This window comes from Sciurus vulgaris (genome assembly GCF_902686455.1).
Source record: "Sciurus vulgaris genome assembly, chromosome: 5".
NCBI lineage: Eukaryota > Metazoa > Chordata > Mammalia > Rodentia > Sciuridae > Sciurus > Sciurus vulgaris.
This window is the reverse complement of record NC_136465.1, coordinates 134,162,243-134,175,911: the sequence shown is the minus strand read 5'-3', so window position 1 is coordinate 134,175,911 and position 13,669 is coordinate 134,162,243. Positions and strand designations below refer to the sequence as shown.

General features: G+C 34.7%; 1 protein-coding gene across 1 annotated transcript in view; it reads right to left on the bottom strand.

Moving 5' to 3' along the window:
- Nucleotides 1–13,669, bottom strand: part of TRHDE (thyrotropin releasing hormone degrading enzyme) — a 361,209-nt gene that overhangs the window by 169,781 nt on the left and 177,759 nt on the right. Inside the window, exons 4-5 of the mRNA XM_079142404.1 lie at nucleotides 12,084–12,238; nucleotides 9,253–9,366 (exon numbers count right to left, since the gene is read on the bottom strand). Coding sequence (XP_078998530.1) covers nucleotides 9,253–9,366; nucleotides 12,084–12,238 — 269 coding nt within the window. The remainder of the gene's footprint in view (nucleotides 1–9,252; nucleotides 9,367–12,083; nucleotides 12,239–13,669) is intronic.

Sequence of the window (13,669 nt, the reverse complement as noted above, 5' to 3'; positions counted from 1 at the left end):
CACTGGAGAACATATTTGAGCCAGGCAGCATAAAAATGATAATTAGTAGCTAAATGCCCTTATTATTCCATGCTTTGGCTGATCCTCTAAGACTTACTGGGCCACATTTTATTTTCAAAATGTCTCTATGAATATGAAGACTCTAAACGAGGTCATGGCTCTGTGTTTCTGAACTACTTCACAAACAAAATAACTGTTGACCAGGGCATGGTTGGTCAGCTAAAAGCCAAAAGAAAAAAGAAAAGAAAAATTCCAAACTTTCCCATACTGAAATCACCACACTAAAAATAAAATACAGTGTGTTTAAAAAACTGATATACAGCAGTTCCCCACTAATATTACCATCAGTTTTATTCCATAGAAATTAACACAACGAATGGCTCATTTTAGGTGCTTGTTAAATCTTTGACTGAGATAAATAGAATGAATGAAATGTGTGAATGAGTATAAAGGCAAAAAGCCGTAGCAATACAGCAAACTAATTTATACAAAATTATTGAGCTAGTATGCTGTTAGCAGCACTTAAGAACAGCATCACTGAACTATAAATAAAATCTGCAGAAGAGAAAATAAAATGATTAAAGGAATTAATTGGACACAGGTGTTCTTGAAGCAGGTTCCCAGGAAGAGAAAGCCTTGCCACATATCTTCATTTTTAAAGGCCAGTATGACACAAACTGACAAAAATAAGACTCCAATCACTGGAATTTTATTTCATCAATCCCAGAAAGAGATAAAAAGCTAAAGATATAAAACTGTTCAAAAGGGCTTACTTAAATTTGTGAATGGTAGATCTGTGGAGGTTATTCAGCTCAGTGTCAAAACCTGTTCTGCCAAAGGATGTTTTTTAGATTCAGGACTGAGGAGAGCTGTCTGAATGGTAGTCTAGTCAATATGATACTCCTTAGCCTTGAGAACAAAGACAATGGAGAAGGTACACACTCTCCAGTCGCCTAGCAGAATGTCTTAATGCTATTTCACTGTGAGGTAGCACATGTAAAGTGCTTAGTGATACATAGAAAATGCTTCAGGGGCCTGTATTATTACACCTGGTCCAGGAGCAACCAAGGTAGCTTCATCAATCTCAGATTATCTTTTTATATTTTCTCTTCACAGAAAGCTCTTTTGCAAGTTTCTATTTGATCATTTGAACTCACCACTTTCATTTCTGACATTCTTGTCTAGTAACATCTGAACAGTATTACAGTAACCTTGACAAAAAGTTGTGGTGGGGGGGAAGCCTCATAAAGTGTTATGGACTGAGACAGTCACTCCTTGCTTAGAAATGAGTTGTGTTCTAATGTCTTTTAAAACATATAGCTGTCTGGTTAAGGATGATTAATAATTTAGAAACTAATGAATTATTCTTGAGTTGCCCTTTGAGTCCCAGCTTTGGTTGTGTTCATGTTAGGGGCTTTGCAAAGCAAATTCATCTTTATCTGGGAAAATGATGAATAATATCAGATGCTGTACAATTCATATATTATGGGAAGATAACATTTTTACCAGGGGCAGTGGAAGGGACAGATAAACTAGTGGTATGCTCTGTTATGGCCAATATTATATTTGAGAACAAAGATGCCTAAGAGAACATTTTATCATTTTGGTATAATTTTTTGGCATTATAAATTTGAGGGTTTATCAAGGGACATATGACAGTTTCTTAGCAAACCAAAATATTCTGCTTACAAACAGGTCTTACTTTAAAAGGGAAAGGATAAGCTGGTTTCCCCTGTGATTTTTCTAGACATGAGAAAGAACAGCCCTGCATTATTGCTAGGCTTTAGATTCATTAAGAGTTTTCTTCTTTGAAACTGTCTAATCCTATAAATTTGAAATTCCTAAGGAAATGTAGAAAAACCTTGACACCATGTAAATCCAAACACGGTCTTCAGAAGCAATGCTTTATTCCACAGGGAATGCTCATTTATCTTTTATCTCTAGGTTTAAAGTATACAAAACATGAAACAATGTCTTTCCGAACAAAATGACTTTGCTTTTTAAAAAATCATCCTTTAAGAACAAGTATAAAATTTTCAATTTGCAGTCAGGTTTTAAATTTTAAAAACCAATATAGAAAAAAAAATGTGAGGTGATGCAACTAAAAAAATCCTAGATACTTACCTGAATATAGAAATATATGTGAATATATATGAATACTAATGAATTTCTTGTTTTCTTTTCCTTTTCTAAAAATACATTACTTAGCAAGACAGCTATTCTTCCAAAATGAGACTTAGTACATCTTGATAACATTGAAGCTCTTCAAAAAGATTCCTTTTCCAACAACTGAAAAACCAGTATTGACTCTTATTTTTTTTACTTACAAAAAGTTACAAAAGTATGGATGTTTCAATATTCTTCATTTATAGTTTAAGTTTTAAAATGTATTTATGCTATTAATTTCTACATCAGTTAATATACTTCAACAATAACAGATGATAGTCTGACCTAACTTCTTATTTTTTCTAACAGATGCCCTTAAAGAGGTGCTAACCAAAAATATTTTATAAAAAGAACAGTTAGTCCTAAAAAGAGGAAAACATTAGCACAATTTTTTATTGTATTATTTGCACTGAGGGCAATTTTGTTTTGTGGGGATGAGGGTGCCAGGGGTTGAACTCAGGGGTTCTCAACCACTGAGCCACATCCCCAGTCCTTTTTCATATTTTATTTAGAGACAGGGTCTCACTGAGTTGCTTAGCACCTTGCTTTGCTGAGGCTGGCTTTGAACTTGCAATCCTCCTGCCTCAGTCCCCTGAGCTCCTGGGATTACAGGTGTGTGCCACCATGCCGGGCTGTGGCACTGAGGGCAATTTTAAGGTGGTAGAGTAACAGATGCAGCTGCTGTTTTAACAGTAATTTCTTGCTAGAAATTCTTAATATCTCTTCATTTTGATTAGAATCCAAGTCTCAGCCTGCTTAACACACATATTGCTTTTGGATTATCCTAATTTGTGCTCTCTTTGGGTTCTAGTCTAATCCTCAAGATGTGGGGCATTAGGGTACATCAAGACACATCAGGCTCCCTCCTGTACTTTGAGTGCAGATATGAAACTCCAGGCACTTTCCTTTAACAGCATTAGCTGCTGTTCTCATTGCAGCTCTTGCAACTTTGTACTTTCTTTGTTTTTGTTACAAGTTCTTTATCTACCAACACCAAAAATGCTCTATTCAATAATGTTAAGGGAAAAGTGACCCTTTCTCCCAGAATAGGGAGCTGGAGTTGCGCATTTCTTCTTCAATGGGACAAATAAATTTTTTTTATTCTTTAAAAATGTCTATGCTTTCAGCTGGAAAAAAAAAAAATGTTTGCAGAGTAGGGAGGATGGAAGGAGAAAGGGGAAACAAAGAAGAGATCCATTTTAAAGGCTGGGACCCCAAGAGGAAGCAGGTACTCCTTCTACTGTCCTTCTAGTCAGTCAATGTAAGTGTCACTTTCAAGCTACTGAACAGGATCAAACAGACGATAGACCCTTGGGACTAGCTGGAACAAACCTTTTAAATTTTTCACATTCAATAAGTGAGAGTAATTTGAGAATAAAATATCATCAACCAGATAAAAACAATCAATCACTTTCTAACTGGTTACTTGCAAAGAGCCAGATACCATAAAAAGACTTTGATCTGAAACAGACAAACACAACTCTATGGAAAACCAAGAGTATAAATACATACATTTACTTACTATTCAGTATTTACAAGGTAAGATTCAAAATCTTTTTCTAATTATTTTTACAGACTGCATTTTGATTCATTGTTCACAAATGGGGTACAACATTTTGTTTCTCTGGTTGTACACGATGTAGATTCACACCACACCATTCATGCAATCATACATGTACATAGAGTAATGATGTCTGTCTCATTCCATCTTTCATACCCCCTCCCTCCCATTTTCTTCTACATATTCTAAAGTTCCCCCATTATTCTCTCATTCCCCACCCCCATCCCCATTATATATCATCCTCCACTTATCAGGGAAAACATTCAGCCTTTGGTTATTTGGAAATATCATGCTAAAAGAAATAAGCCAATCATTTTTTTAATTCTCAGATGGTCTATCTCTGGCTCCATCTGAACAATTATATTTTGATTTTAAGACTTAATAGACAATAATGCCAATTCACCAACTAATGTCAGAATGTATATTAAACAACTTTTTAAAGTATGTGAAAGAATTTTTGCCTACCAACATTGAACCAAAGATGGATTTAAGAAATGAATAGATAAACAAGTAAAACATTTACCTAGACCAAATTCTTTTCTCTCTACTCTTCTATTTTTGTCTCTTTGAATTGTAGAATGTTTATTATGGTTTAGAATGATTAGCCAATATGTCTTTAAACTTAAACCAGAAAATAATTTTAACTCAATAAATGATATTTCAGTTATCTAACAGTTTTCTCAACTTTTTTTGAATGAAAATAAAATAGTTTAATAATTAAGGATGATTTTATGCCAACACCATTATATTCTAACAGTTTTTGTTAGAGCATATTACCAGTTTAATAGCAGAATTCAGCTTTACTATTTTGGTCCTGTCCATGATAGAGACAATCAAGTACATCTGTTAAATTTTAGGCAATACAATTTGAGATATTTGAAGTATTTAACATAGACAACATCTAGTCACATGAATTCCAGGGTTCTTACAAAAATTAAGGGAAAATTCCCAGTGTGAAAATTTTGTCAATGTGTAACTTTGCATAATTTGACATATAAAATAATGTACAATTTTATTAATGTATAATGTGAGATAAATTTTAAATTACTCATTTATTTATTCATTTGAAGTGCTCGGGATGGAACCCAGGGCCTTATGCATGCCAAGCAAGAACTCTACCATTCAGTTACATCCCCAGCCCAATGTTCCTGCCATGGGAGGCTCTTTAACATTCCATTCCCTTTAATAAAAGAACACACACTTATGTTTATTGAGTCTTATTATAGAAGCTCTTCCTCACAATGCCATGTTCAGGAGACAGAAGGAGGCACCTACAATACAGACTATGCAAATTCTAATGAAAAAACTACACCATATGCATGGGGGTGTGATGTGGCCCATATCAGCACTGAATCTATAAATAAGTTCTTCATAGAAGCCTTGTACTGTGCATCCTTTTCCTGTATAAAAATTATTTTGTTATGAATTTTTTGTCCAATGAAAATGATCAAGAGTTATTGAAAAATAGCAGGTATTGTCAAGCCTCTCCTTTTATCACTCTTAAAGAAACATAATAAGATTTCATAGGACTGCCATTAGTAGCATACAGGAACTTGATCCATCCAATCACGTGTTGCTAACAGTCAACTTTTGCAAAATAACATCAAGCAAGAAGACATCTTGCCCCATGAAAGTTGTCTTTAGCCCTAAACCGAGAAAGCTGTTTCTAATGATATTGATGTTTGATGAATGAAACATTATCTAGGGCTTACGTGCCTATAGAATTGTCCATATTGCCAGTATAGATAAAAATTGCTTTGGTGAGACTGAATCTAGACCCAAAGTTTACAGAATTTATTTAGTGTTTTTTATATATATATATCTATATATATATATATTATCTCTCATATATATATAGATATATAGATATATATATATCATATAATTCTAGGATGTCAAATGGATCACCGGAGTTGGAAACATTAGTGCATCTCTACATAAAATCAGTGCCCCTTTCTAATAGAGTACTCAGTGTCCAGACCCATAATGCCTTCTCACAGGTTTCAAACACCTCACAAGAATTATGGGAGCTTACTAAGTCAGTATAATTGTCCTATTTTTCAAATGGTAAGGGTGAATGAGGTGAAATGGCTTTCTTAGAATCTAAGTTTCTTATTTCTAATCCATTCTCCTGATCTTACACCTTACTACCTACAAAGATCCATATTTACAAAATGGTAAACTTGATTAGTTTTCTGGGGAAAATATCACAAAAGTTTGTATTCCATGTAGTATTTTTAATGTAAAAATTGATTACTTCTGTATTAGAAACTGGCTCCAAAACCACACAGGCACAAATGTACAGCAACCTAGGATTTTACTAACAGTTAGCAAGGTGAGTACCTCAGTTTAAATCAGAGCAGGAGCTTCCTAAAAGTGTCATGTAATTCTGGTCTTCTTTATTGCTGTTCCATGGGAAGTAGATTGCCATAGTAATCTCCCTAGCAAATTGAAACTGTATTTCAGTGTTTGAGCCCCAGTGTCGAAAAATGATAAAAGCACTGTTTTAGAGATTAGAGGCAAAGGAGATCAACTCCCTGAATTTCTTTACTCCTGACATGAGCCCGACTTTTGGTTTTTCTATTTTAGGTTCAGCTTCAGTGAAGCCCAAGCTTCCATGTACTAGAACTTGCAAGAAGCTTCTGTGCACATTACACGTGTGTGAGTTGATACTGACACAGTAATCACCCTTACTCTATCGAATGGCTCTCACTCTTTAGCTGATACCATTATGAAAAATAGTGCTAGCACAGCCTCATGGTCACTGAACAATCCTCTCTTATTTAGGTGGCTGACCTTCTTAAAATTTATTTACAAAGAAGACATTAATGATATAAGGAGGACACTTGGATTATGGAGTTTCTCATTATAGGTTTTATTGTACAGAGACATTCCCCAAACTAAATAAAGGAAGTCACTGAAAATCAAAAGCTATCAAAGATCAGAAAGTATTTGTGATCTTTACAATCCAAACATAGACACTACAGCAACACTTGTTCCTTTTTACTATTAATTGTCTAGCTAAATGTGATGGAGTCTGTTTTCTACTTCTTCATTTGATAGTGTGAACCTTCTGTGTCACTATAATTGTGCCATCATTAATTTCTATTTCTTAATTATCATATATAGATTTATAGTAAATAAAATCATATCTTAATCACCCCAAGGATTATTTATTTCCAGTGCACTGTCTGGCTTATAATAAAGGACAAAAATTTCATGTTATTATACTCTGTTCATTTTCAATATATTTTGCAAAATCTCTAGAAATCCTACATTTACAATTAAACTGATAAAATGATGAAAACAACAACAAAATTATTCAAAGACAAAATCCAGTATAAAGACATTAAAACTGAGGATATATGGCCATGCTTAAAAACCATCAAAAGCTGTCAGATTTTAGCCCCTGTATAATACTGCTGATTACTTTTTAATATAAGATACATTTTTCATAATGATTAATAGGAATATTTTTACCACAAGTAGCTGAGTTAAAATGAGCTTAAAAAAACTTATCTATATGTGAAAAATATTTGTAATAAGAGCTTTTCATAATGAGACATAATGAAAATTAGAAATCAGTAAATAAATGAAAACTTTAAGATTGGTTCAAAATCATCTGAAACTCAAAGATAATGTTAAAAATGTTTTGGAAATCTTAAACATTTAAGTTTAGAAATTTTACATCAATTAAAGAATACTTGATATAATATTGCATGGTATTAGAGGTTTTTTTCCAAAGTTCTTTAATGGCATTTTTAATTAATGTCAATGCCTTAATAAAACACTTCAAGTTAGATTTTTTATATTGCATCATATATCCATCCATACATACAAAATAATGTACATACAATCATGCTGCTGTTGTCAAAACTGCAAGTACATAATTAAAACATATTGACACAGTATTACCATTGTAACTTTTCCTCTGTAAAACTGCTCACATTTTTTATTCTGCAGTGGTCAGTTGAATTTATGGTAGAGAGTTATATGATGACTTACAGATGACTTCATGTTTCATTTTGGTTTACGTGCTCTTCAAATCCTACTTGGAATGGTGACAACTAAACAATCATCCATTGTTACTGATTTAGAACACCAAAAGAGAGCAATATAAAAATATATGAACACATAAAAGCAATCCAACCACTGATGGATGAATGGATAAAGAAAACACGGTACATACATTAAAAAAGAAGAAGAAGATCCTGCCATTAATGACAACATGGATGAATCTTCAGGACATAACATTATGCATGGATATGACATTAAATGCAATAAGCCAGTTATGGAAGAATGAGCATTACAGAATCTCACTTATATGAAGATGCTAAAACAGTCCAATTAATAGAAGGAGAGATGATTACCAGAGGCTAGAGGAGGAGGAAACAAGGAATATTAAACGAAGGGTACAAAGTTTCAGTTGTGCAAGATGAGTAAGTCCCAGAGAGCTGTTGAGCATCATAGGGCCTATAGCCAGCAATAATGTACTATGCATTTAACAATTTGCTAGGAGGGTAGATCTTATGTTAAATGTTCTTATCACAAAATGATGATCATAGTAATAAAGAGAGTAGGAGGAAATTTTAAAGGTGATGAGTATATTTATGGCATAGCTTGTGGTGATGTTTCATGGCTACAAAATTATCTCTAGATTCATCAAGTTGTATACATTAAATATGTGTAGCATTTTACCTCAAAAAAGGAGTTTAAAATTCCTATGCTAAATCACAGGTGAAATTTGAGCTTCTGAAAGCTAAATGTGGATGCACTGCAATTTTTACTTAATTTAATGCTATCACTTAAAATAAATTTTAAAATTTGAATTCTAAAACACCATATAATTGCTAGTCACTTATTGAATAATGAAAGCTTACCTAAAATGAAAAACTACCATAAAAAGACACAAAAATCACATCCTCCCTCCACTTTTCCTTCCAGGATGCCTTAAAGCATCACAGTTTCAGGTACTACAAACCCAACTTCAGGTTCAGATGTCCATATAGTCTCCTAGAATACATGTATAATGTACACAACTCTTCATAAACTTAGTGACCTCTAAGTATTTTAATTCTAATATACATATATCTACAAAAATATTTCATCAAATTTTTTAGCTAATTTATGCATTTCTTCTCTTGGAAGAAATAATAAGTACTCATCTTTCTACATATTGAAATGTCCTGTTTTGTTTAAAATATTGCTTATTAATTATAACTGACTTCTTTGTTTTGAGGATGATTTGTCTTCATTATAAAATACCACAATCTAAAATATTTTCATTTAGATAAATGGTAACATTTTGAAATCAATCTGTAGCACGTCAGACTCTATTTAGTTTCTAATAAATAAAAGGTGGTTGTTTTCAAATAATAACATTTAATTTTTTGTTAGTTTTTCTTTATTGGATAGATAGATGACAGACAATGCTTTTCAGTCACCTCTAATGATAATATAAGCTAACATGGCACCAGATCAACCTCCTCTGGGGATTCCAGATGATTAGAGAAAAGTGTGCTTACCATGTTCCAGCCAGGGTAGAGGTAGTCTGTACCCACAAATTCAAAGTAGTGAGCAAAACCTTCCTTCAGCCACACATCTTCCCACCACACAGGAGTCACGAGGTCACCAAACCACTGCAGTAACAAAATGAATGGGCATCAGATAAAATCACATCTATCTGGGAATGACTTTATCTAAAATTAAATGTATTAAACAATGATTATCATAACTGGAAGTCATTCCCCAATTGATTTTGTGATCTTCAAATGTGTTGTGGCAAGACTCTATTGATTTATTCGACTACTTGAGCCATGCTAGTGTTTTATAAATGCATTCAGAGAAGAACAGAAAAGAATGATCATGAAACGTGACAAGAATATTTAACTTGGAGAAGAAAGGAGTCAGGAGAAAAACATTGATGAAGGCTGTCTTCAAATGTACGAAGGCTTATTATGTAGAAGAAAAGTTTTGTTTCTTGTGGCCCTACAAGGGAAAAATTGGAATTAACGAACAGAAATTAGGATTGATAAAGGGCTGCTGAAATACAGAGTCCTCCAACTGAGATGGCCTAATATACAAAATACTCCCTTCAGAGATAGTGAGCGACTCACCACAGGAGGCGTGAAAGCATCGCCCTCTAGTGGCAGAGGCAATTCAGAGGCAACACTGGCCAACTGATCCAACTAAAGGCTGTGAGGGTCCTCCACACGTGTCCCTCCATGCTTCCAAGATAACCAAGGACAGGACCCAAAACTCTAAGATGGCTTCATGAAAAATAACGTTGAAATTTTTCACTGGTGTTTTGATTAAATTATGATGCAATGCTCTGAAACACATACTTCCTTTGGGAAACATTAAGGAATTTTTTTTCATTAAAAAAAAAGTACATTATATGCTGGAAGCTATCCTGATTTGAGATTCAGGGATGAAAAGTTAAATAATTCCCTTTTCATGAAGCTGAAAATTTGTTGTGGAAGCAGGGAGATGAAGTGAGGTAGACAAGAAAAAGAAATGAACAACACAATTTCAGATCTTAATAAAGTATTATAGGAATGGAGAAGGGAGTGCTTTAGGTTGTGAAAGCAAAAAGAATGTTAGTAGTTGACATTTGAACTTAGACTTCAATGGTAAAAAGGGGACAGTCGTGAGAAGGCCCTGGGTAAGACGATCCCAGGCAGATGGAAGTAACCCTTGATATAAAGACCCTACTTGGGAATGAGTTATTTAAGAAACAGGAGGACCCATGAGGCTGGAAGTATGGAAAAGTCCTGAAAGGCAGGTAAGTACCAGATTATGAACAGCTTTAAGAGTCACAGTAGAGAATGTGGTGACTAAGTGTCTTAATATGGATACTCAGGTGTCAGTTCCTCTCAGGGACCTCTAATTGAACAAAAATAAAACACAGCTTTTAATATGTGGATGACATTCAAACACATTTTAAACTATTTTATTCTTTATCAAAAACACAAGTTTCTCTTTTAAATTATCAACTCGTCTTCAAAATCAGGACAACAAATAGGTGGAAAGGGAGAGTAACATAGGAATTACTATCACAATGAGAATACTATGTGTTTCTCCTAGCTTCTGGTCCCTCTCCTCATGGTAAGTAGTCTACCACTACTAAGCTATTACAGGGAAGCAACTCACGATCTGAAACAAACAAGATCCAGTTCTCTGAAGAACGATCACATTATCAATGTGCTTTCATGTCAACAGAACTATCCTGCTAACTTGCCATTTACACAGATACTCAAAAAGGAAACCCTCAAAGAGTTGTAAGTTTCGGTGAAAATTATTCTCTTAAGCATAGAAGAGGAGTCCCAGTTATACCTGTAATGAATCCCCTGTAATTTCTGACCAGGCCAGCATGAAAGATACCAACATCTTACAGGTTCACTGCAAAAGGCTGACATTTAGGTAAGTGGTCATTTATCATTAAGTGGCAATTCATTTATTGACATTTAACAGTTCACCTTTTTTCACTGAGAGCATTTTCCACATCACTCTCTTTCCTCAGTTTTTCTAGCATCTGAAACGGTTTTGAGTTTGTAATATATTGAAGTCATACTGTATCACAATGAGACTTCTTGTGTTTCAAGAAAAGCCCTTATAGTTACTGGTAACCAGAACAAACATTGCTTTCTATTGCAAGAACATCTATTTTCAGTAATTTTTCTTCACTAGAATTAAGATTCAGATAAGCATGCCAAATTCTAATACCTTCCCCTCATTGTAAGAAAGTGCGTAAAATCAAAATGAAATTAATTTTATCTTAGCTTCGCTACAAAGTTGGTTAATTTACATATGAATTCCTAAACATGCCAAGAAAAAAAAATATCAATCATTTGAGAACAAAGAGTCTACGGCTGAGTTAGTGAAAGACTTCCTAAGAGTCTATGTGATGGGAAAAGGGGAATAACAAATTGATTTCAGCGAAAGCAAATTTTGACACGTACACAAAACTCAGCTGCATCTTGCAACAATGCAATAAATCATTGCTCTCACTACACTTACCATATATGCACACTAATAATCACAAGAAAATAAAGCAAGGGTGGTGAGAAACAGCCACTGGATAGAAGCTCCACAGGGGCCGCTGCTGGGTGGCCCTGCCATCTCACATTTCACTAAACTGAAAGACAGTTGCTTATTCCATAGGACCAGTGTACTTGTTTTTGTTTATGTTGTCATCTGAGAAAAAAAGATGTGTCTTCCAGAAAATACTACCTGGTGCTTCATATAAGACTTAATTAGGAGGATAATAATTTGGCTCCTGACCTAGGTATCTGAAATCATTCTACATTTCCAATAGTTGGCACATTATACTTACACCTGATCCTTTTTCTCATACCTGGTGACATATCTCATGCACAATGACCATGGTGACATCCAGCAAATAAGAAATAGATGAAACACTGGGATCCAGCAGTATTCTTTGTTCCACAAAAATACTTAGTCCCCAGTTCTCCATAGCAGCATACGGATGCTTAGGCACAGCTAAAAGATCTAGAAATAGAATAAAACAGTTCCAAAGGCTTTAGGCTTTAACAAAGATATCAGATTCTAAATTTTATATCCTAAAAAAAATCCAGAAATCCCAATGAGAAGGGATACTTGCTCTCGTGAAGATTTTTTTTTTTTTTGGTGTGTTGGGGGGGGGGGGGGGTAAAATTAAACCACCTGCCACTTCTACATGACAGCAGAAATACAGGCTATCACTATAAATGCCGGTCATATCCATTCATCACAGTTCATTTTCAAGCCCAGCACTATAGGTGGCTGGAAGTATCGGCACCATTATTGATGGGTCCATCCTAATAAGTTTCAGAAAGTCAAGGAAACCAAATGCAGCAGGAACCCACAGAGTCCAAAGCATTGTGGCTTATAAAGAAAATATATTCAGTTCAATGCATTAAATACTATATTCTTACTTGTCCCTCATTATTTGCCAAGACAAAACATTTTATATTAGTTTAAAAATGTGGACTCGTTTTTCTAATTGTTTAAATTCTAGCATATTTTTTCAATTCTGTTAAAAATAAAGAGCTGCATGTAAATTTAGTTTATAGAGAAAGCTGTTATAGTGGATGTAGTAGAGGAAGGAGTATAGAAGGGACTCCTGGGCTTTGGTCTGGCCCTGCCACTATTAACCAAATAGGCGACATCAGTAAATCACTTAATTCCTCAAGACCACAATTCCCTCACCTATAAAATAAGGTTATTGGCCTTATCTCTAAAATGCCTTCCAGCTCGAAAAATCTATGATTAGACGATTCTAAAATCGGGCTTATTTTAAAAGGTTGTGGAGGTATTATCAACTTCTGGTTATGGTGACACAAAAAGTTCAGGCTTTGATGTACTACCTCTGCTCCAGACACACAGCAATGATAAATAAAATATTTAAAAAGAAAACTACAAAACATCTCCAGGCTCAAAACTAAACCTCTCCATGGACCAGAAATGGTACAGAAATGTAAAGTGGTGATCACACGTGAAGCCACAGGCCTGCCGGGTTCTGGCTCCAGAAACAGGCAGGGGCAGCTGGGAATTGGCTCCAGCAGGACCCACCAGAGCCAAGAGGACCAACGCCAACTGAATGTTTGATGCCAGGGGTTGAGGTAGGGCATACAAGCTCATGGAAAGAGGCTGAAAATAGCTGGTGATCATTGCTTCCTGGGAAAGCAAGCAAGTGGCAGAGTCAGGATTCAAATCCAGCATCCTGGCTCCTGCACCTGGGCCCTTAATCATAATGTTCATAGTCCCTGCCTCAGAAGTTCCACGTCCCAATATAAATCCTGGAGTGACGCTATAGGATGCTACAGAAAAGCTATATGAATATGTTCACTGCATTATTGTTTGTAAAAGTGAAAAGAGAAAAGTAAATGCCTTTCAACAAGGGAATGGATAAAGAAACTGTGAAAGAGTTACACAAAGGAA